Raw genomic sequence first — 25,184 nt, 5'->3', positions numbered from 1 at the left:
GAGACAGGGTCTCACTGAGTTGCTTAGGGCCTTGCTAAGTTGCTGAGGCTGGCTTTGAATTCAAGATCCCCCTGCCTTAGCCTCCTGAGCCACTGGGATTACAGGTTTGCACCACCATGCCTGGTACAGGTTTTTTAAAGTGAAACTATTCTTGTTCGCTAGAATAGTACTTCATAAAGTTTTATCATTAGAATCAAGTAAAATAATGAATGCTAAAAACATTACAATTGTAAAATGATAACAGTCATATAGTTGACTGAACAGATGATAGTGGTTGAGGACTACATGATGAACCGGGAGGGAGGGTTTGTGAATTTGGAACATAAATAAAAACAAAATGGACAGAATTGATCAGAATTTAGATTTGCATTTTGTGACATATTTAAAATTGTTAAAACATATGCATTATAGTTTTCTGGGATCATATTAGTGTAATTTGTGATGTGGTGTCATAGCTTTAAAATGGCCACCTTTATACAGATAGTCTTAAATCATCAATTTTTGCCCCATAATCTAGACAAACTACTATCTTGAATGCTCTCCATATCCACTTTAGCTTCCAAAGCAATGCTCCTCTTTCCTAGGCTGTTACCTATTCCATTCTTAGTAATTGGCTCTATCATCCTAGATGTAGTCAAACTAAAACACTTGGGAACCATCTTCATAGTCCTTTCCCCCATCTAATCCATTAGCAAATCTATTTGCTCTGTTTCCAAAATCTCTCAAATATGTCCATTTCTTTTTTTTTTTTCTTCTTCACTTGTAGACATCTCAAGACTTTATTTTCCATTTGGTGCAAGTACATGTAAAGGAAATAATAACAGCCAGAACAATTATGACTGTGATCTTAAAAAATATATATATGTCCATTTCTATCCCACTACCACTAGATTTGTCCAGGACACCATCTCTTATCTGAATTACTGCAGTAACCTCTTTTTCCTGACCATTTGCACTGTATTGTTTATTATTATTATTACTATTTTTTTTTTGCGGTGCCGGGGATCGAACCCAGAGCCTGGTGCTTGCAAGGCAAGCACTCTACCGACTGAGCTATCTCCCCAGCCCTAGTTTATTATTTACATCAGAATAAAAATTCAAAAATGATAATTAGATCATGTCATTTTTCTGCTTAAAACACTTGTCTTCCATTGGCCCTGAAAGTAAAATGCATGTTACCCTGCAAGGATCTTTATTCTCTCACTTTTTCTACAGTTCTGTTTGCATTACAGTCTTACTGGTCCATTGAACCTGTGGCTTTTCTCTTCCTTGAACATACCTTGCATTTTCCTTACTGTCAGGGCCTTTCTATTATTTTTTTCCTTTTTAGCTCAGGTGTGAATATTTCTTTTGTTCTTTCTTTCATTCATTTTTTTCTTTTCTTTTTTTAGGATCAGGGATTGAACCAACGGTGCTTAACTACTGAGCCACATCTCCAGCCCTATTTTATTTATTATTTATTTATTTCTTGGTACCAGGGATTGAACCCAGGGGTGCTTGACCACCGAGCCATATTCCCAGCCCTTTTTCATATTTTATTTAGAGGCAGGGTCCTGCTTAGTTCCTGAGGCTGACTTTGAATTTGGGGACTCTGGTTCAGCTTCCTGCTTCCTGAGCAAATGGAATTATAGGCATGCCTCACTGTGCCCTGTTCCATTTTTTTTTTTTTTTTTTTTTTTATAATTCCTTTTTTTTAATCTGGGTTTATTTTTATGTGGCGCTGAGGATTGAACCCAGGACCTCACACACACGTGCTGGGCAAGCACTCTACCACTGAGCCACAGCCCCACCCCTCGTAGCCCTTTTTATTTTGAGGTGGTCTCACTAGGTTGCTTACAGCTTTGCTAAGTTGCTGAGGCAGACTTTGAACCTGCAATTCTCCTGCCTCAGCCTTCCAATTTACTGGGATTATAGGCTGTGCTGCTCCATTGGCCTCTTTCATTCTTTTTTTGGTGTGGAGGTGTGGGTACTGGGGATTGAACTGAGGGGCACTCGACCTCTGAACCACATCCCCAGTCCTGTTTTGTATTTTATTTAGAGATAGGGTCTCACTGAGTTGCTTAGCACCTTGCTTTTTCTGAGACCGGCTTTGAACTCGAGAACCTCCTGCCTCAGCCTCCCTAGCTACTGGGGATTACAGGCATGTGCCACTGTGCCTGGTACTTTCCTTCATTTTTGACATAGGGGTCTTAACTATGTTGTCCTGATTGATCTAGAACTCCTGGGCTCAAGAGATCCTCCTACCTCAACCTTCCTTCCCCCACCTTTTTTTGGTGTGTGTGTGTGTGCGCGCGCGCGCGTGCGCCACTGAACCACATCTCAAACCCTTTTTATTTGGAAACAGGATCTAAGTTGCTTAGGGACTGATATGTCCCTGAGACTGACCTTGAACTTGTGATCCTCCTGCCACAGCCTCCTGAGTTTCTGGAATTACAGGCAATGCACCATTGTGCTCAAGCACTATCTCAAACTTTCAAATAGAGGGGACTGTGGGTGCCTGTTACCACATATGACTAGCTCAGTTTTGGCTCATTGGTAACCACTTTGATAGACTTTTCTGGTTACTGTATGTAAAGTGGGCAACCCCCTGTATATATCCTTTGATTCCTTTTATTCTGTTACATCCTATTTTTTCCGGAGCCTAGCCAATAATTACCTTGTTTATTCTCTTCTGCTTATCTTCATTATATAAACACATACTCTCTGAGGGCAGGGGCCTGTCTCATTTGTTTACTGTTGTATTCTCAGTGCAGGTATTTGCAGAGTAAAAGAATTACTCTTAGATAATTTAGTCTTTTTGAACTGAGTAAATGAAGTTGGTATTTTATCATAGAACTATTGTTTAACTGCTTGGGGACTAGGTGAAATTTGTTCTCAATGGATTATTTATAGACAGATTGGTTTGTTTTTTTTTTTTTTTTTTTTTTGGTTAGATAATTTACAAGCTATTTATTTACTTAGATTTCAATAATTTGTTGCATAAGCTTTTAGTTTGCTGAATTTAAGACTGGTCTCGGGTTTGCTATTATCTTTTGAAGGTACTGCCTGATAGACTTTTTTAGTATGACCATTTTGGAAAATTTCCCCAGTTTTCAACTGTTGAATCAGGGATAGAAACAGGTAAATTGTCTCCAGTTTAAAAAACAAAAGCATTTACCTTTAGGTTTCAAGAAATGACATTGAAATATATAGGCGAACAGAATTTTCAGTTCCTCATTTTCAGAATCAGAAAGACCATGACTTTATACTCATAAGAAACATGAGGGAGATTTATGCTCACAGAGTTTTACTTTCTTGGTGTTAAAGAATTTCTCAGTGTGATTTTGTTCTGGTTTGTATGAGAAAAACATGTTTACAGATTCCTTGCAAGCAAGAGGCTTTCTACAAAGACCGTAAATGTGAAGCTCTTAAAGTTTCATAGTGATGAAATTTTTAGTCTTGGAACACTCTCTAGGTTGAAATCTACTTCAAAAGTGGATTCACGTGATAACCAAGATGTTTTAAAGGATTTTCCTTATGCAATATAGGTACCTTTGTTTTTTTTCCCCTGAATTCAATTGGTTGTTTCAGATTTTTCATGATTTATTTAGTTGCTCTACCATTTAAATGAATTACGGGAAAAATATGGGAATGCCTAAATTTAATTGAAAATGTGTTTACCTTAGTCCTGTTAAATTGGAATCTTCCAGGTAGTTAATTTTCAGGGGAGGACATTAGGCTATTTTGAAGGTGTAGGTGACTGGGTTAGTTGGTTAGTGGCAACTGACTGCAGTGGCAACTCATACTCTGCTCTTTTTGGTGATTGGGATTGAACACAGGGGCACTTAACCACTGAGACCCCTGACCTTTTTTTTTTTTAAATACTTTTGGAGACAGTCTCACCGAGTTGCTTCTTAGGGCCTCACAAAGTTGCTGAGGCTGGCCCTGAAGTTGAGATCTTCCTGCCTTAGCCTTCCCAGTCACTGGGATTACAGATGTGCATGACTCTCTACTCATTTTTTATTCGTATAAATTGGTACTTCTATTTTGTGTGATTCAATATAGCTGTAGGCCAAGACAATACTTGACAAGTAAGACTAAACCTTAAAATTTCAGTTAATTAGGCCGGTGTTTTACATGCTTAGGTTAAACCTCTACTTAATGTGTACTGGATTATTTATATGTATATGTATACACAGTGATTTAAGATTTTCAGCTACTACTGACTAGTATTGGGACCTTGGGAACTTAAAATGTGCTTTGCATCTGTATAAAAACCTGTTTTTCTTGTTTTAAAAAGTATATCAGCCTTCTGGGGAATGCGATGAGAACTAAATGAGATAATGAGATCTAAGCACATGCATAGGAAATAGTGTATTCAGTATATATTTTTAGTTATGTTCATGACCATTTATGTCCTTAAAGTAAGGAACTTTAATTTTGATGTCTTTTACTTGTCCTGTTTCTATTAGCATTTGTTGGGACTGAATTCTTCATCGGGTTAGAATCATTTAAAAAAATTCATTTGTTCAGAATTGTTCACTGCTCTTGGAATCTTCAGGCTAATTTAGCTTCACAAAAATATGGATTATGTGGAGTTCAATTTTCTGTTCAGGAAATGGTAAAGTTGAGTCATACCTAAAGGATTTAAAATTATTTTGAATTCATGTATACAGTTCAAAGAAAAGATGCAAAAGTTTTTTTTTTTTTTTTTTTGTGGTGCTGGGGACCGAACCCAGGGCCTTGTGCTTGCAAGGCAAGCACTTTACCGACTGAGCTATCTCCCCAGCCCTGATGCAAAAGTTTTTAAGAGAAAAATCACCCCCAACTGTTTGCCTTTGAGGAAACTGCTGTTGTTTTCTTATGTATTTTTCTAGAGACCCAAGGATATTTTATTTATATATATTATATATACACATATACTAATCATATCCCCCCCCATTTGCATGCTGAAGTAGAATGCAGAGTTTTTCAATGTTAGGTGTCTGTTGTACCATTGAGCTACACCTCTACCTCATTGTTTTTATTGATTGCATGGTGCTCTATTTAACCATACTTTTATTTATGTACTTACGGTTATTTCTTATTAATATTCGTTTTGTTTTTGCATTTAGGAACAGTGGTAGGGAATATGCTTATGAATATGGGGTGAATGCCTATAAATAAATTTCTTTGATTTTGAATGATATGCAAAACTATTCTCCATTAGAGGTATGCCACCTTAAGTTTATAGCACTAATGGGGTGTCAGATGTTTTTCCTTTGGTATTTTGCCTTTTTCTTTCAAATGAGAATGAAGATTTTTTATCTGTAAGATATTTTTCTGTGGACTTCATTTATATCCTTTACCCATTATTCTGTTCTTATTTTGTTCATTTATAGAAACATTTTAAGTCTGAATGAAAGTCAGCTCTTTATATGTATTAGATGTGATGATTATTTTTCTCATAGTATTTTGCTCCCTTTGACTTGTTTTTGGTGTATTTTGTCATTTTTTGTGTTTGTGCAAATTTACTTGAATATGTAAATTTTTATTACTTGCTGGTTAGGTTTTGTGTCATACCTACATATGCGTGCCTTCCTTCCTCCCATCCCCACCACCTTTTTTGAGGGGAAGGGTTTACTGAGGATTGAACCCAGGGTCCTGTTACAATTGAGCTATATTCCCAGCTCTTGTTTATTTTTGAACAGTGTCTTGCCAGGTTGTTTAGGGCTTTGCAAAGTTGCTGAAGCTGGCTTTGAACTTGGGATTCTCCTGCTTCATCCTTCTGAGTTGCTGGGATTGTAGGTGTGTGCCACCGCGCCGGGCACAGCACTATAATCTTTCCTCATCATTTCCTCTTTACCTGCCCTCCTCCCTTTCCCTCTTCCCTTTCCTCTACTCTGCTGATTTACTTCCAGTTTTCATGAGATCCTCCTCCTCTCTTTTCCTTTTTTCCATTCTAGCTTCGACATAAGAAAGAAAATATGACCCTTGACTCTCTGAATTAGGCTTATATTGCTTAACATGATATTCTCAAGTTCCATCCATTTTACTGCAAATGACATAATTTCATTCTTTATGTCTTAATAAAAGTGTATTGTATGTATATACCACATTGTCTTTATCCATTCATCCATTGAGGGACACCTAGGCTGATTCCATAGTTTGGCTGTTGTGAATTGTGTTTATAAATATGGGTGTGATGTATTGTTACAGTATGCTGACTTTATTTAATTCTTTAGGATACATTTCAAGGTGTGGTGTAACTGGGACATAACAGTGTTGTCATTCCCAGTGTCTTTTTTTTTGGGGGGGGGGGGGGGGGCAGGGATTGAGCCCAGGGGTTTTTAACCACTGAGCCACATTCCTATCCCTTTTTTTATTTTGAGGCTGGGTCTCTGTAAGAAACTTAAGGCATTACTAAATTACTAAGGCTGACCTTGAATTTGGAATCCTCCTGACTGACTCAGATTACAGATATACACCACCATACCTGGCTACCTCCATTTCTTGTCTTTTGAAAAGAAAGCTCCATACTGATTTATGTAGCAGTTGTACTTAAAATACCTGGTGTGTGGACTTTTCATTCTCTTCTTGTCTTATGCAATAACTCTGGTTTTTAAATCACTTCATCTTTAAAATCAAGAAATATTAAAGAAGATGGATTTAAAAAATCATTTAATATGAAAGGAAACTTATTAGTATTCTATTTAAAGATTTTGTAATTCTAAAAAGTTGATTAGCTTTTGACATGCAAATTAAAGCCCATTTTGTTGTAAAAAGTTATATTTTCATAAATTCTGTGGGGAGCAGGGTATGAGGGTGTTGCTCAGTGGTAGAGTGCATGTTTATTATGCAGGAGACTCTGGGTTTGATTCCTAGCACCACAGAAAATGGGTACATCTTCTGTAAATGGATACAAAACCCATTTAAAAATTTTTTTGTAACAAGGAATGGAATATCCTAATTTTTATCTTATGAGGATCAATTGATATATGTAAGATGTTAATATGCCTCAGCCTCCAAGTTAATGTGATTACAGGCATGTGACATCACACCCAGCTCTAAAACAACTTTAAACAAGATTGCATATTAGGTCATCATCCTCACAGTATTGCTGCAGAGCCACCATCCATCTGGATTCATGTTTCACCAGTAAATAACTTGATAGTTTAAAAAAGTAATGACTGACTGCTTTACTGCAGATTATCCCCAAGTCTTGATTTGAATTTTTTATATCTTTCTTCAGTTTTCTGAATTTAGAGAGGGCTAATAGTAATAATAAAATAAGCCATCACACAGCATTTGTTAGCCTGGCGTGGTGGCATATGATTGTAATTCCAGCCATTAGGGAAGCTGAGACAGGAGGATTGCAAAGTACAAAGCCAGTTTGAGCAATTTAAGTGAGACTCTCTCCCAAAATAAAAAAATAAAAGGGCTTGAGATGTACATCAGTGATTGAGCAACCCTGGATCGAATCTCCAGGGTGAGGAAAAAAAAAAAAGTTTTTTTTTTTTTTTTTGTTAGATTACAACTTGTAACATGTTCTTCCATGTTATCTTCATTTGAGAAGAGTAATAGTTGGTTTTAATTTGCAGACCCTGACCAGGAACTTTAGTTTACTGAAGCAGACCAGCGAGGATCCTGTTTTTTTTTTTTTGTTGTTGTTGTTGTTTCTTTTGTACTGGAGTTTGAATCCTGTGGCCCCTGTCCACTGAACCACACCCCAACCCCTTTTCTATATTTTTATTTAGAGATGTGGTCTCGCGTGATTCTCTTGCCTCAGCCTCCCCAGCTGTGGGGATTTACAGGTGTGTCCCACTGCACCCAGTGAGTATCTTGTTTCTTGAAGGTGTCTAGATCTCCCAGTGAGGAGAAATTAAGAGAATAATTTTTTTTAAATAATGTTATCGTATTTTTTTTATATCTGTATTTTTTTGTGTGGTGCTGAGGATCGAATCCAGTGCCTCACATGTGTTAGGCAAACACTGTACCACTGAGTTACAACCACAGCCCTGAAAGAATTTTTTTGCTTGGCATTTCATTATTTTTGCTTTGTAAAACATTTTATTTTTTTGCTTGACATCTTCTTTTTCCCTCCTTTTTAGGAGAATACTCTCCTTTTTTAGAAATTATTCGTTATCTTTGGAATTTTGCAAAATTTATGTATCTTGCTAGGTATTTCTTTATTTGTTTTGTTCCAATTATATTTGTATTTATTGTGATACTGGGGATTGAACCAGAGGTACTCTACCACTGAGTCTTCTTTATTTTGAATACAGTTGTTCAAAATAAAAGGTAAAAAAAGTATTGCTGAGACTGGCCCTGAACTTCTGATCCTCCTTCCTCAGCCTCCAGAGTTAACTGAAATTACAGGTGTATGCCACCATGACTAGTTTGTGTTACTTTATTTACTTTGGTAGTAGGGATTGAACTTGGGGGGCATTTTAACTACTGAGCCACATTCCCAACCCTTTTTTGTATTTTATTTAAAGACAGTGCCACACCCAGTTGCTTAGGGCCTCACTAAATTGCTGAGGCTGGCTTTGAACTTAACTATACTCCTGCCTCAGGCTCCTCCCAAGCTGCTGGGATTACAGGCATGTGCCACACTGCCTGGTGTGTTACTGGTTTTTAATGATATCTTCCATGTTGCTGCTTTCCTTAAGACTTTAGATGATCATGCCTGTGGAAGAACAAGGTGATAAAAATCTGGGAGTTGTGTGTATGTTAGCTTACTGAATGGCTGCTAGGTTGTAGCACCCTGAAAAGCCACAGCTCTTTGTGGTGCCAGTGCCTGTGTTAGCTTGTTATTTACATTAAGAGAGAATCTACTTTTCTTTTTTTGTGTGGTTGCTATGCTTCTCTGTTTGCTCATATTCATTTACACTATTATATGTTGAGCTTGTACATGTAATTTCTTTTCAGTTTGTCCCACTCTGCTTCCTTTTATCAGCTATACCTAGAGTTTCTCAGTCCTAAATATCTGTTTTCTACAGAGCAGATCAACTTTCTATATGTATTTTGCCTTCCACACATGTATTTAGGCTAAGGGTCCATTGTATTATTTCATCAGTTATTGTGCTTCCATTTTATGAAGTGACTAATGGCCTCCTTTTCATTATCACAGTTTTATTAATCTTTATAATGATTGAATTTCTTTATTCTTTTTTACTTTTCACCTTTTGGTTGTAGGGATTGAACCCAGGGCCTTGAACATGAGTAACATGGGTAAGCATGTTACCCCTGAGCTGCACCCCAGCTGTTTTTTTCTTTTTATTTTTTGGGGCATTGCATATTGAACCCAGGGGTGCTCCACCACTGAGCTCTACAACCCCATCTCTGTTTATTTTTTAAGATGATCTCACTAAGTTGCCAATGTAGGCCTTGAACTTGCCACTCTACTGCTTCAGCCTCTCTATAGTCACTATGGTTACAGGCATTCACCACCATGACAGGCTCTCCTTTCATTTTTAATGGAACTGGATGTCGTCATGAAACTCCAAATGTATTTGTGAATGATACTAATGAAGAGACTAAAGTCTAATATCTGAGTTTTTGTATTTTTATTATGATAATTACCATAGTTTCCTATAATTTTGGCAGTACTGAGTTTTGAACCCAGAGCCATGCACATGCTAGGCAAGTGCTCTACCTCTGAGCTACATCTCCATTCCTTTTTTTTTTTTTTTGGGTCGTGGTGCTGGGGATTGAACCCAGGGCCTTGTGCATGCTAGGCAAGCACTCTACTAACTGAGCTATATCCCCAGCCCCTCCATTCCTTTTTTAAATTTTATTTTTGGACAGTGTCTTGCTAAGTTGCTGAGGATGGCCTCTAACATGGGATCTTCCTCCCTCATCTTTCCAATTTGCTGGGATTATAGGCATGCCCCACTGTGCCCGGCTTTTTAAATTACTTTTTTGTGGGTGGCTGATAACTGGGGATTGAATCAAGCTCTCTTAACCATTGAACTACACATCCCCAGCCTATTTATTTATTTATTTATTTATTTATGAGACAGGGTCTCACTAAATCACAGGCTTTGAATTTGTGATCCTCCTGCCTCAGCCTCTTGAGTCCTTGAGTTTATAGACATTGCAACCATGCCTGCTTTAAGTTCTTAAAAAAGTTTGCTTGCTTGCTTTCCTCTCTTTTCATCCCTCCCTCTGTCAGAGAGGAACATTGGTTAATTCCATTGCCTTTCTGTATTTTATTTTCTGCTTGATTAAAACAAAATATAGTTTTGAGTTAAAAAGCTAGAATATTCTAAGTAACAATGAGCACCCCTCTTTTTATCTTAAAAGATGGTTCATTAGAAGCTCAATGCTAATTATTGAATCTAGTGTATAAACCTTGTTTTTTATTTTTTATTTTTTTAATGTATTTTTTTATTGTAAACAAATGGAATACATGTTGTATGTTTGTACATGGCGTAAAGGCATACCATTTGTGTAATCATAAATTTACATAGAGTAATGTTGTTTGATTCATTGTTATTTTTCCCCTTCCCCCCACCTCTCCAACCTTGTTTTTTAAAAAGTTAGAATCTACATGTTAGTCATCAGTTCTTTTTGGTCATACCATAGCCATATAGACTTATAGTTGTTTTTGTACTTGTTGATGATCCAGTTGAATTAAGCCATTTATGGGATTTACATGGTCTAGTAGTGCTTTCCCACGGTGGAAGAAACCCATAGAATAAACCATGCACCTCTTACTTTATGTTGTATTACTGTAGTTAATAGTGTTTTTAAATTTTTTTTGGTACCAGGGATCGAACCCAGGGGCACTTACACTAAGTCACATTCCCAGCCCTTTTATTGTATTTTATTTTTTGAAAAACATTCTTGTAGTTGTAGATGAACAGAATGTCCTCTTTTTTTTTTTTTTTTTTTTTTTAATGTGGTGCTAAGGATCGAACCCAGTGCCTCACACATGCTAGGCAAGCGTTCTGCCCCTGAGCTTCAGCCCCAGCCCCCCCCTTTTAATTTTTTTTTTTTTGTGTGTGTGTGTTTGAGACAAAATAAATTGCCTAGAGTTACATTGCTGAGGTTAGCTTTGTACTCATGATCCTCCTGCCTCAGCTTCTGGAACCAGTGGGATTACAGGTGTGTATCACTGTGTGGGGCTCATTACTTTTAAAATTAATATGTGGATATATTACAGCACAAATTTTATAAATTCATAAAATAGAACTCAAAGAGAGGTTCTTTTGGTGACTTTCTGACTTTTTTTTTTTTTTTTTTGTGCAGGGAGAGGGGAGGGTACTGGGAATTGAAGCCTGGGTACTTCACCACTGAGTCACATCCCCAGCCCTTGTTATTTTTTAAAATTTTGAGATAGGGTCTTGGTAAGTTTCTTAGAACCTCATTATCCTGAGGTTTTGGGACTACAGGCATGCAAAATCACTCCCAGCTAAAATTGACCATCAAAGCAAATCAAGAGGGTTTATTTAGTTTTTTCCTTCAATTTTATGAACTTTAGAATATCTGTTGTCTGGATATGTTGGGTTACTCCCCCTGTCCCTGTGTCCTTTTTTTTTTTTTTTCCTTGAATTTCCTGTAATTGAAGTTAAGAACATATTCAAGTTCCAATTGGAGTGTGAGCAAGAATACATCATAGGTGATACTGTGTACTTCATAATGTGTGACATCAGGAGGCACTTGATTCTAGATGTCTATTTGATCTTTAAAAATGAGCTTTATTGACATGTATTTTACAAAAAAATTATCCTGTTTTAAGTGTACAGTTGATCAAGTTTGACAAATGTGTACAGTTGCATACCCATTACCACAATCATGGTATTGCCCTGTTGCCCCCAAAATTCTTTTTTTTGCCTTTTACAGTGATTCTCTTTACCCTCTGCAGCTGATCTAATTTTTATCACTGTACTTTTACCTCTTCTACATTTTTATGTGAAAAGACAAATTTATAAAATTTAAAATCTTAATTGACTTTATTTGCTATTCTAGAATTGGGCAACATTTCTATAAAACAGAATAAATGTTCTGAGGGGCTGAGTGTAGGTTTTATAGACAGAAAAGGGTTGAAGGAGAAAAGGTTATTTCAAAGTTGATATTGTAAGGTGGGGGCAGGGGACAAAATAGGTTACTTCAGGTTTTTAAAGTAGAACATCAATATCCTGCCAATTTGAAACTTTTTTTGGGGGGGGGGGGATTTGTCTATTACCTCTCTTTCCTGGTTATTTGGAAGTCTTGATAATAATAGTTTTAGTTTGGTGATGTGAAAGTTTTAAGTATGAATGACTGATTTTTATTTTTATTTTTTTATGAATGACTCCCTTTTGATTCCTCTTTTGGTCTGTTAGGGCAGGAGCTTAGTCCAAAACAGTGGCTTCTTATAATCACTATTCAACAATTAGGTGGAATCTTATAATAGGATCACTGTAATTTAAAGGAGGTATAGTATTAGGAGATGATTTTGGCCAGGAGCTAAGTTCTAATTCCTTCCATTTTTATATGACAGGGACTTGCCATGAGGTGTTGAAGCCTTGTTTCACTGAGTTGGAGAGACTGGACCTAAATGGCGCAGCATGACTTTGCTCCAGCCTGGCTTAATTTTCCTACTCCACCATCATCAACAAAGGTACTCTTTCCTGCTTCTCTCTGTCTGCTTCTCTTTTGCTCATGTCGTACTCAAATATATTCAGAATGTGAAGGCATGGGCTGGGGGTGTGACGTTTGTATAGGCTTTCATGCTGATGATTTTGATTCTGAGAATTTAAAAGTGACTTTTAAACTCTTGAATTCTCCTAATTGCATATTATCTCCTGGTTATTAATCTCAACTCTTAATTTTGAGTATTTGAGATTTTTTTTTTTCTCCTTACCAATGTGGTTCTGACAAACAAGCCTTTTTTTTTTTCCTGGCGGTGTTGAGGGTTGAACCCAGGGCCTCATGCACGTTAGGCAAGAGCTTTACCACCAACCTACATCCCCCAGCCTCTGATACTTCTTTTATTATGTCTTCTCCCAGCTCTCTCCTTTGATCTTTCAAAATCGCTAGTCATGGATTTCCATTTGTAATTACCTACTTGCCCTCTGCTGGAGACTTTTACTTGCCTGTATCATTTCTCCCCTTTTAATCTTGTCCTGAGTAAATGGAACAGATAGTAATTACTATTGCATTCTCTGTTTTAGTGTATTGGTAGTCTGATTTTTTTTGTTTGAAATGGAGATGTAAAGACTTGAAGTAAGAGTAAAAATGTTTTCAGAGCTACACTTGTATAGTTTTCTGAGATGTGTGAAATTTTAGCCCCATCATGTGGTGAAATGTTAAACTGCATGTGACTGATTTTATCTGTGACTCAGGGTAGTGGCTTTTGAAATATTGTGACTCTATTCCTACAGTTGATTTAATCTTCCATTAAATTGATTTAATCTTCTTGGCCTGCAGTTTGAAAAGTAACATTTTTACTATTGGTAATTATAGATACTGAAACATTTAGATAACTGGAAATTCCCTTGTTTTAGATGGTTCTCATTCCCATCAGCTTACCTTAGGAGAGATGCTAAAATAAACCTTGTGCAAACAGGCTGATTAACCTTTTCATAATAGTTATTATATGAAGAAAGAAGATACCAGAAGTGTTGTTTGTATTAAATACACGATGGTAAGAAGTAAAAACAATAAACGATGGTAAGAAGTAAAAACAAAGTAGGGAAAGTTTTCTTCTTTTTAAACACAAAATAAACATATTAGGATATTCCTATAGTGACTTCATTTTCATATTTGTATTTTAATATTCTGTAGTTATTTCTGTGTCTAGACAGAGTAGCAGTAGCATTTTATTGATTTATAACAGCGTTTATAAAGTAATGATCAATAATACTGTACTAACACTTTTAACAATGTAAGCAATGGCAGCATGCACTGAAAATGTGTTCTATTTTTATTTTTAGACTTAAGAAAATTAGAAAATTCAATCAGCCTGGTAGTTGAGTTCATTGAAACCTTTAGGTAGGAAAAGTGTACTATGCTATGTAGGTTTTTCTTTTCTTTCTTTCTTTTTTTTTTTTTTTTAATTGTTTAGGTATTCTGGTCATCAAAGAAAATTGGTTAAAAAAAAATATTAAAAAAAAAATCCAGAATATGATAGAGTAAGAGAATGAATGGGTGAAGATGATCTCTGCCTTGTTCCTTAGAGTAATGTTCCTTTAAATATTACTACATGCCAGTCACTGTGAAAAATACTACATATGAAAATAACAAAAGTCATATAATGGTAGGCAGTTGTTTATCCACCCCATTTACAAACAAGGGAATTGAGGTTGAGAGTGGCCAAATAACTTGCTTGAAAGTATTAGAGCTGGAATAGTTGCCCATCTGTGCCCACGGCCTGATACCTGCTAGGAATCATTCTACCCAGTAAGCCACACCCCTGAGTCCCAAAATTCATCAGTTTAATAACTTTCTTATTAGGAAGTAGACTCATTTTCAAAAGTGAAGTGCCAGGATGTTTTTATGCATACAATTGATTATATTTTTTACTGGTTCCCCCCCACCCAAAGAGTATGAAAAATGGTACTACTTTGTTTTGATCTGTTTTGTTTAATTATGGTCAAATATTCATATGTGTGGAACTGTTTCTTGGTGATTTTTAATAACTTTTTATATTAAGTGACTTGTTTGCCATTTATATTGCAAATACTTTTCTATAGCTCCAGCGTGTGCGCGCGCATGCGTATGTGGACCGTGCACCCCCCCCATGGCTGGGGGGTGGGGAGGGATTGAACCAAGTGTGCCTTATCACTGAGCAGCATCTCCAGTCCTTTAAAAAAATTTTTTTTAGTTGTCTATGGATCTTTATTTATTTATTTATATGCTGTGTTGAGAATTCAACTCAGCCTCATGCATGAAGGGTGAGCACACTCACCACTGAACTCTAACTCCAGCCCAGTTCTTTTTAATTTTTTATTTTGAGATGGTGTTTTGCTAAATTGCTGAGGCTGGCCTTGAGCTTGTGATCCTCTTACCCCAGTCTCTCAGTTTTCTAGGATTAGAGGTGTGCACCATCATGCCTGGCTATGTAGAAAGTTTTAATGAAAAATTTAAATATAACTGGGTGGTGGTGCATGTCTGTAATCCCAGTGGCTGCAGAGGCTGATGCAGGAGGACTTCGAGTTCAAAGCCAGCCTTAGCAAGGCCCTAAGCAATTTGAGGAGACCTTGTCTCTAGATAAAATACAAAAAAAGGCTGGGAATGTGGCTCAGTGGGTAGGTATCCCTGAATTCAATCCCTGATACCAAAAAAAATTTTGAAAAACAAGGAAGTATAGAGACTAATTACACACTTATTAACTATTTGCATAGTCATATCCTAAACATTTTCCCATATTTGCTTTGTATCTCTACTGGAAGTAAAACATATAGAGTCAAAATGTAGTGTTTACTTCTTCATAGTCCTTTTTCCATTTTTATTGTTTTCCCCAGATATATTATCAGTGCATGATCTTATTATGTGTTGAATATCAATATAAATAATATTGTTTATAGTTTATATTTTAGAAATTTGTATAAATGATTATGTGTTTTCATTTTGTTTTTTAATTGTTATATCTTTGATCTTTTTACCAGGTTAATATCTGAAGATTTACTGTTAATCATTTTGAACTTTGTGTAGTATTCTATTTTCTGTCTGTATGCCACTTTTATTTCTTAATTCAGGTTTAAATTGTTTATAACTTTTGGCTACTGTAGATAATACTGCATTGAATATTCTTGCAAATATATGCATACAATTTTCTTATTCCACTGCTTCCCAACCTTTAATGGATGTGGGAAAAAAAAAAAAAAAAAAAAAAACAAAAGCAAAACACAAAAAACTTCAGTGAACAAGAAAATTACCTGGAGATTTTGTTAAAATGCAAATTTTGATTAATTAGATCTCTGGAACCCTAGATTGTTTTTTTTTTTATGGTTTAATATATGAAAGAATTCCACAGAGTAGTGGTATTAGAATTATGAGAAGACAGACTTTAAACTTTATTATTTTAATTATTAAATCTTATAATTGCTCAACTTAGAGAAATTTGAATATGTGCTCAAATGTATTATTTTTTTCATTAACTGAATAGTTTCACAGAAACAAACTTTTTTCTCCCCCATTCTGTGTCTTCCTATTTTAATCAGTAGGATATTGGTGAGGAGAATTTCTGACCATGGCCAAAACTCTGTTGTGTGTTACCTCAAGTCATTTTTTAATGTGAGGTTGAAATTGCCTCTGAATGGCAAATTTGTGTCAAGGGTTTTAGAGATCAGCGTCTCCAATCTGAACTGTTTCCAAGTGCATGTTTTGTAGTTGAATAGATAAATGACTTTTTGCTATCTTAATTAGTGGTAGCTAAAAGTGATGTTCAGGTTCATGTCATAGAACCTCATGCTTTTGTTAAAGGAAAGACTAGAATCAGTGCCCTTTCTAAATGACCATAGTCCCTCAACAGAGATGGTAATGTTGAGGCAGACTGTACCAATCTTGGAGTTTTAACCAGCTGACTCCAGAATATTTGTCACCTTTATGTTTACATTCTACACCTTTTTATTTTTCTTCCTGATTTTTTTTAAACAATAGATATAGCTACCTATAGATGTACTTAATGTCAGTGTTCAGTTTAAGATATAATAAAATGAATACTTTTTTCTCATTTTACAAATTAAGATACAGGTTATGAGATAGTCTTGTGCCTTTTTTTTAATTAAAAATCATAAATTTACATAGGGCAATGTTGTTTGATTCATTCTGTTATTTTTTTCCCTTCCCCCCACCCCTCCCACCCCTTTTTCCCTCTTTACAGTCCTTCCTTCCTCCATTCTTACCACCCTCCTTATGCCTAACCCTAACCCTAACGCTAACCCCTCCTACCCCCCATTATATGTCCTCATCTGCTTATCAGCAAGATCATTCGTCCTTTAGTTTTTGAGTTTGTCTTATCTCACTTAGCCTGATATTCTCCAATTTCATCCATTTGCCTGCAAATGCCATCATTTTATCATTCTTCATGGCAGAATAATATTCCATTGTATATATATGCCACAGTTTCTTTATCCATTCATCAACTGAAGGGCATCTAGGTTGGTTCCATAATCTGGCTATGGTGAATTGAGCAGCTATGAACATTGATGTGGCTGTATCTCTGTAGTATGCTGATTTTAAGTCGTTTGGGTATTGGCCAAGGAGTGGGATAGCTGGGTCAAATGGTGGTGGAACCCTAGATTCTAATGTACTATCAAAGTGATCCTAATTTCTGCCTGTGTAGACCACATTTTGAGTACCAAAGTTCCTAGTAATAGAAGTGAAATTGCCGGGACTTTATTAGACATTGCCAGATTGTTTTCCCATGTGATGATTTATACGTCTGTGTGTAACTGTTCTCTTTATACTCTTGCTGAAACTTTGTCAGATTATCAGAATTAACATTTGCTAATTTCTGTTATGAAATTTCTGTGATTGCCTGTTCATATCCTTTGTATTTTTTCTTTTGGGTTACTTTTCTTTTACTACTGTTTAGGGACACACAGATTTATATATACTTAGGTACATATAATCTTTAATGTCTTTAAAATTAGAATATTTTTTTCAGTTTTGTATGTATTTGAATAGAATTTATGACTTTCTAGGACTTATACTATTTTAGTTTTTAGTGGGGTTTGAACCCAGGGATGCTTAGTCACTGAGCCACATCCCCAACCCTTTTTTAAACTTTTTTATTTTGATATGGTATCTCAATGAGTTGCTTAGGGTCTTGCTAAATGCTGAGGCTGTCCTTGAACTTGTCATCCTCCTGCTTCAGGCTCCCCAAGTCCTAAGGATTATAGGCATGTGTGTGCCACCTTGTCCACTATTGTTGCTATTTTAAATGTTTTCTTAAGATTTTATTGTAGATAGAATGTATCTCATGTTAGTCTGATACCTAGCAACCTTGATTGAGTCATATTTTGTAATAGTCTGTTATCTATACTTCAGTGTTGCTTTCTGCAAACAGCCTTAAGAAATGGCTAACACGAGTGGTCAAAGTTTGCATTTTTGGTATATGAAGAAGAATGTACAGGGATGTTCAGATCTTATGATAGATAGACTGTCCCAGCATCTCTTTATCAGCTATACATGTTCTTGGCCTAATTTGAATTTTTCACATGATGTTCCACTCTTATCAGACACTGATGAATTGACAGATATTAGAACCAAATCTGTATGATTTGATTGCACAGAATTTAATTAAGGTTACTGTCAATAAGCCCAAACAAGGGGAGGCCAGGATTTAGCCAACTGTGAAAAAGTTTTTATGGGTAGAGACCAGTAGATTTATTTTTCAGACAGCCAGGATAGGGTCTGGTCACTGTATTAGCCATTAGAACCTCTTCAAGAGAGTTTAAATTGACTTGGTTTTTGATGTTGTTATGTACAGTTACAGAGCTAAGTTGGGTCACAGAATAACCCATATTTTTCAGAGACAGACATTAGCTCATTTTCCCCCACAGACAAACTTAGCATTCAAAGGGACACAGCCTAGGTCACTCCAGTTAGGGATTTATTGTTAAACTTAATTTAGATTAATATTAACATGAGTTTGGTTAAGAATCAACAGTGTCACAAAGCATTTGCAGCCCTGCTTGCCATATACCATAGCCTAACATTGTTCAGGTGTTGGGAGAAGCATGTGACATTTTATCAGCTGGAATGAAACAGGTTTATGCTGTTCTAGTGTTTAAATGTAGATTGTTGATGTCATCAGACCTAACAGGATAGTTAAACACTAGCTATGCCTACATGAATTTTTCTGAATTGAAAGCATGTGGGTAGGGGTGATGAATCCATCATTGTGTCAGTGTCATCCCCAGCTGTTCTGTGACTCAGATTGTCTGTTACTTCTAGGGGATGGAGAGAACATTAATTGTTCACTTTCCTCTCCGCACTTTTCGGGGTAAGCCATTCTCTTTCTGGGTACTGGGGCGGTTGCTGTCCTTGTACAGCTGTGAAATTTTTATATTCCACTCTAATAGCTATGACTTTGCTTTAGAAAAAATCGTCCCCTCTCACACCTACACTCTATCTGTAATGAGTGGCACGGAGGGTATTTTTACATAATGCACAGGTATTCGTTATGTCTTCTCCCTTAATTCACATTAGACACGGTTACAGGGGAATTTGGTGTCCAATATACTTAATCAGATGGTGAGTGTCTTCATGATTTAGAACGATGTCAGTTCAAGAGAATCTTGTGACCAAACCAGAATAAATTTGAATTCCTTAGATTTACTCGACCAAGGTATCACACATAGGAATGAGCTGAATTCAGATTACTTTTAGGGGGAGGAAAGAAACCATTATGTCTGTAGGTGATCAGGACAAAATTAATGTCTATGTAATCTTATGATTCCCTTTTCCTTTTATGCTGATTGTACTTAGGAAATGGTTATGAAGATAAAATCCCTTGGTTATACTGCATTCACTGTTTAAACTAGATAAGTTATGTGAAGAGGTGAAGGAAGAGTTTTAACTTCGAGTTGAATTTTGAGAAGGTTGTTCCAGTGCTTGACAATACTGGATGCCATTGGATGGTAGGGACTATAGAATGTTCATTGGATATGTTTAATATTGGTTATGCAAGGTATTTGTTCATTTCATGTAGACTAGCCACTAGGGGATTAGATGGATGGCTTGGAATTTTTTTGTTCCGTTTCTGACTCCTCATTCTAAGATTATGGTTACCTTTTCTTCTCTGGCTTCAGCTAACAGCCTAGATTTAGGCCTCTGCTAATTTCCCGTACTGCCATGGCTTTTGCCTACGTTAATCAGTATTTTCATTTATTCCTGTGCTTAGCCCTGTCTCCTATGGAAGTTTGTAGGAGAGTGAGTTAGGTACTTATGCCCAACAGAGCTGTGAAAGTTTAAGTCTTTCCCTTTTCTTTTAAGTTCTCTTACAAATCTTACTTATCAAAGCAGATGGGCTAAGGTTGGTGTCCTCTGGGCAGCCACTAATTCTGACACCATTTGGGTGTCTTAAAAACTATCAAATTCAATTTTGATGCTCTTCAGAGTATCATTAAACCCCATCAATTTAAGGGGTTAGTCTTGCAGAATTACCCTTACTTGAGAAACCAGTGTTGGCTCTTTACAATACCCATATTTCTATCTGATTTTGCTACAAAGTCAGTGGTTTCCACAACTACTTCTATAGATTTGCTAGTTTTTCTAGAACAGCTCACAAAACTTAGTGAAACCTGTTTACCAGTTTATTATAATGGTGCAAATGAACATCCAAATGAAGAAGTTCATAGGGTGAAGTCTAGTACAGTCCTGTGGAGTTGGGGTTATACAATGTTCCTGGCATGTGAGTGTGTTCAGTAGTCTGGAAACTATTTGAACCCAGTTGGGAGTTTTTAGGGAAGTTTCCTTTTAAAGCAGTATTGGTCAGATCATTGGCTTTTGGTGATTAACTTTCCAACTCCTCTCACAGGTTATTAGGAGTGGGATAGAAAGTCCCAAGCCTAGTCCAGGTGTTGAACAGTTCCCATACCCTCATTGGAACATTTGGGAAATTCCAAGGGTTTTAGGAACTTTGTCCCAAGGAACCTCAAGACAGAATCAAAATTTTTCTATGATAACTACATAGAGATAGAATGCTCTATGGTAGGAATCAAGGCTCTGCAGTTTCCAGCAGGCCAGAGCAGAGCTCAGGCTTCACAAATTTGCTTCTTTGTGGGGAGGTGATATTGGTCTAACCCATGGACAATTTACCATTGAGCTGTACCCACTTCTCTATTTTTTATTTTGGGACAGGTTCTCACTGGGTTGCTTAGGACCTCGTTAAGTTGTTGAGCATGGCCTTGAACTTGAAATCTTTTCGTTTTAGTCTCTGGAGCCACTGGGATTACAGGCATGTATCATTGCCTGTGTCTTAACAAATTTACTTCTGATGATCTTTGTCTTTCCAGAACTGTCCTCACGGCCCACTCTGTTTATTTGAAACTTTGGAGATCTCTTGATTTAACATCCAAAGCCATATCACCCTTGGACTAGAACTGTTGTCTTCCTTCTTTATCTCAGAGGACATGGTATATAATATAATCTTAACCTTCCCTGCCCTCCTGTCCCCAAGGCCTTGTGAATACTACATGTCCATTTGTCTGCCCACGTTTATTAATTTTTAGGCTTTGTAACATAAAGTTTCAGTTTATAACATTTATTATCCAGCTTTAAACTCTGTCTCAAAATAAAAAAAGGTGGCTGGGTACATAGCTCAGTGGTAAGTACCTTTGGGTTCAATCCTAGTAACAACAACAAATAACAACAACAACAACAATAATAATAATAATGGTGGTGGTGGTAACAAATGGAAACATGTATTGACGTACTTCTTTATGTCAGGCAATGCCCTGTTTTGATTCATCATTGTCTCATTAAATACTTCAGCACTTCATAAGAGAAGGAAGGTATTTTGATTTATGTAAACAGAAGAAACCAAACATTTGAGAAATTTAGTTTGGAAAACTAGATAGTTCGTGGTATTTTCAAGATTTTGAACACAGCATTCATTATAGAACCTTTTCTCTATTATAAATTCTTCAGAATGTCAGCACTATTTAGTCCTAAGTTTTTCTCTACCATTATCTATAGTTCCAAAATCTAGATCTGGGAAAAAGAAAACTTTTCATAATTTTTTTTTCTTTAAAATGTGAGGCTTCACATTGTCCACTCCCCTTTATGAAATTCTATTTGGTGTGACTATTCATGTTTACTGTCAAGAGGTACATATTTGATTATGGGGTATTTAATCATATTACATTTCTAAGATCTGTGAAATTCTTAGGAGTTTTAGGTGACGAATCAACAGATACTCTTTCTCCTAGCTTTATTTGGATCCATTGTTAGAAATACTATTGTTGAATGGTTTGTTCCTATGTCAGAACTAAGCCTTAATTATGGTGTATTCATGTGATTCATTTTAATATTTAGTATGATGTGAATTCTTATTTTGCATTATTTTTTTCTATGATTCTTTCCATGTTTGCATTTATAGATAAACTTTAATTTATTTGGCTCTTCAGAGGATGGTAACTTATTAGTGTGTTAGTTAGGATGACATTGATTTTGTAATCAAATTTAGGGAGGAATTAGTATCTGTGATGTCAGGCTTTCTGGTTAGTGGGAAGATTCACATTTTTCATGATATTCTTTGCCAGAATTCTGAAGTGGTTCTTTGTTTTTTAAATTCTATTTCTGTACATCCCTGGTCTCCTGCTCCTTGGTGTTATTTGTTTTTCATTATGAAATTCAGCTTCCATTTTACTCTTGTTTTTGAAGCAGCCCTAAAACCTTGACTTTGCACTATTTTTTACATCTATTAAGATGTAATTAATTACTGCATCGAGTTTTATTTTTTATAAATATATACCACAGTGCAACCATAATCACAATCTTATTTTTGTGTGTGTGTGGTGCTTGGAATTGATTGAACTCAGGGCCTTTTGTGTGCTGAAGCCTCTGCTACATCCCAAGCCCCATAATCTAGGGTGGTCCCCCCCCCCCCCCCCCCCACCAGGGATTGAACCCAGAGGGGCCTACCCACTGAGTCACATCCCCAGCCTTTTAAAAATCTTTTTTTTATTTTTACTTTTTGTTTTGTTTGGGGGCACCAGGGATTGAACTCAAGGCGCTGGACCACTGAGCCACATCCCCACCCCTATTTTGTATTTTACTTAGAGACAGAATTTTGCTGCGTTGCTTAGCACCTCACTTTTGCAGAGGCTGACTTTGAGGCCTCAGCCTCTGAGCCCCTGGGATTACAGGTGTGCACCACCACTCCTGGCCATAATCTAGTTTTTAAAACATGTACCCACCACCCAGAGTTCCTCTGTGTTATCAACCCCAAGTTCATTTATTGCTGCTCCAGAGGGCCCTTGACTCGGAGACAAATTGTTGGGACAAGGAAAATGATTTGGAAAGCCCATAATCATAAAGATGGCAAGCTGTTATTGATAAAGACCATCTTAATTCAGCATTAGTATGAAGTACCTTCTTATCCTTTGATAAAGAGGACTTAAGAAGGGCTAAGGTGGAGAATGGATTGATGATTGGAGACTTTGAGGTATCACTCTGGCAGTCTGAAAGAGAGGGTGTTGTGAAAACTGGCAGCTGGATTGCATGTGCATATGGAGTCCTGGAATGTGTGAATATTGGAAAATATTTGTTACCTTTGTCTTGTCATCTTTCTGAGGAGGAGGAAAAAGGAAATTAGGAGAGTTTCAGTGCATCAGTTTGCACTTCAGGTACTGGAAAAACATTCCTTAAATGACTAAGAACATGTTTGCCTGCAGAGTTGAGCAGAAATCTGACTAAGAGTTTAAGGGGTAGTAAAGGAGACTGATAGGATATGAAGGCATAGATGCTAAACATTTTTTACCCTGTTTTAATTACCCATTGGACATCTATAGGCTCAAGTGAAGAGTCATTGTTTTCAGCAAAAGTGGCCAAGTCCTTGAAAAATAATGTAGGCCACCTTACCATTATAATTCACAAAGTGGAGGTGGAGTAACCACAGCAAAATAGTGGGAGACAAATTGCTCAGCTTTGTGACCTCCAAAATTAGTGATTTGGATTTCTAAAGTCAATTTAAAGCTAGAGGGTTTATTTAAATTTTCTGTTGCAATATCTCTTTGCAGTCAATTTCTACTCATTTCTTCAGACCCAGGCGAAAATAAATCTTTCTACTGATTTGTCGTTTCTGAAAATTTCACAGAATTTAATCATAGAGCTGGGTGTGGTGGCACACCTAAAATCTCAGCCTCCTGGGAAGCTGGGGCAGGAAGATCCCAAGATAGATCAAAGCCAGAGTTAGAACTTAGTGAGGCCCTAAGTAAGCAACTTAGCAAGACCCAGTCTCAAAATAAAAAATAATAAAAAGGTTCACATAACATGATTTAAAAAATTCATTTACATTTAGTACTTATTTTTATCATATGGTTTTACCACAGTGACTTTACCCATTTACCAATTGAGTGGCATTGAAATTTCTGTTTTTCACTGTTATGAATAATGCTGTTGAGACTACTAGTATGAGTCTGTGTAGTTTATCTGGATGTTGAATGACTGGTTAGAATAGTGAACAAATATATGCCGAGCATGGTAGTCTACTTGAGCATGGTAGTCTACTCTTAATCCAGGCTATTTGAGAGGTTGAGTCAGTAGGATTACAAATTCAAAGACAGCCTGGGAAATTTAGCCCCCATTCTCTTTATAAGTACTGGGGAGGTAACTCAGTGGTAGAATGTTTGTCTATCATGCATAAAAGCCTAAGTTCAATCCCTACTGTTTTTCATTAAAAAACAGTAATGAATTTACGTTTTGCTTCTTTGAGTTGCCAAACTGATACGTAAAGTAGCTATATCATTTTATATTCCTGTTAGTAATGTATGAGGGCTCCAGTTTTGTCCCATCTTACCACTAGTGGGTATTATATTTTAAAGAAATTGGGAGAGAACTTTTTAAAAGCCAGAAAGGGAGAGAAGGAATGAGAAGGAATGTGAGAGATTACACACACACACACACACACACACACACACACACACGTCTTACTCCCATAATACTTTTCCTGTTATTATGTATTTAAGTTTTATTTTTGTGTCATTTTCTTGTAGCCAAAAAGACTTTCAGCATATTATAAGGTAGGTCTGCTAGTTACTAGTTATCTTGGTTTTTGTTTACCTGGAAATATCTTTACCTGTATTTCTGATGAAATTGTTTTCCAGAATATAGGCTCAGGTGACCCAGGCGATGGTAATTTTTTACTAAGACATAGAAACATATGAAGTTGATGGAGTTTTGAACATGTTTAAATTTGAGATGTTCAGGAGACATCTGAAATCAGCAGACCTCTTAGATTTCAGGAGAAAGATCTGGACTGGAGAGAGAATTTGGATTATTCAAGATGTACTTTAAATGTTGGGAGTAGATAAATGCATCCAGTGAGATTATACAATGAAAGAGTACAAGAACAGGTCACAAAAAGAGATGCTTTTCACTCCTTTTTGGATAACAGAAAAACCAGATGTCCAAAAATATAAGGAAAAAAGCATTTTAAAAAGGAAAGACCCTTGGTTCAGCATTTAATGTTACAGAAAGGACAGATGGGTTAAAGACTAAAAGAGGACCACAAAGCCAGGTATGGTGGCACATACCTATAATCCCAGCCACTCAGGAGGTTG

The 25,184-nt window shown here is 36.5% G+C and overlaps 1 protein-coding gene across 3 annotated transcripts in view; it reads left to right on the top strand.

Annotated features, from left to right (window-relative positions):
• The window catches only part of GPBP1 (GC-rich promoter binding protein 1), a 61,982-nt gene that overhangs the window by 8,887 nt on the left and 27,911 nt on the right, over positions 1 to 25,184 (top strand). For all 3 annotated transcript variants that reach the window (XM_079145280.1, XM_079145281.1, XM_079145282.1), the window contains one exon: positions 12,449 to 12,568. In XM_079145280.1, the coding sequence (XP_079001406.1) occupies positions 12,506 to 12,568 (63 nt within the window). In that variant the 5' untranslated portion in view covers positions 12,449 to 12,505. The remainder of the gene's footprint in view (positions 1 to 12,448; positions 12,569 to 25,184) is intronic.

Source organism: Sciurus vulgaris (assembly GCF_902686455.1).
Source record: "Sciurus vulgaris genome assembly, chromosome: 6".
NCBI lineage: Eukaryota > Metazoa > Chordata > Mammalia > Rodentia > Sciuridae > Sciurus > Sciurus vulgaris.
This window is presented reverse-complemented; position numbering and strand designations above follow the sequence as displayed.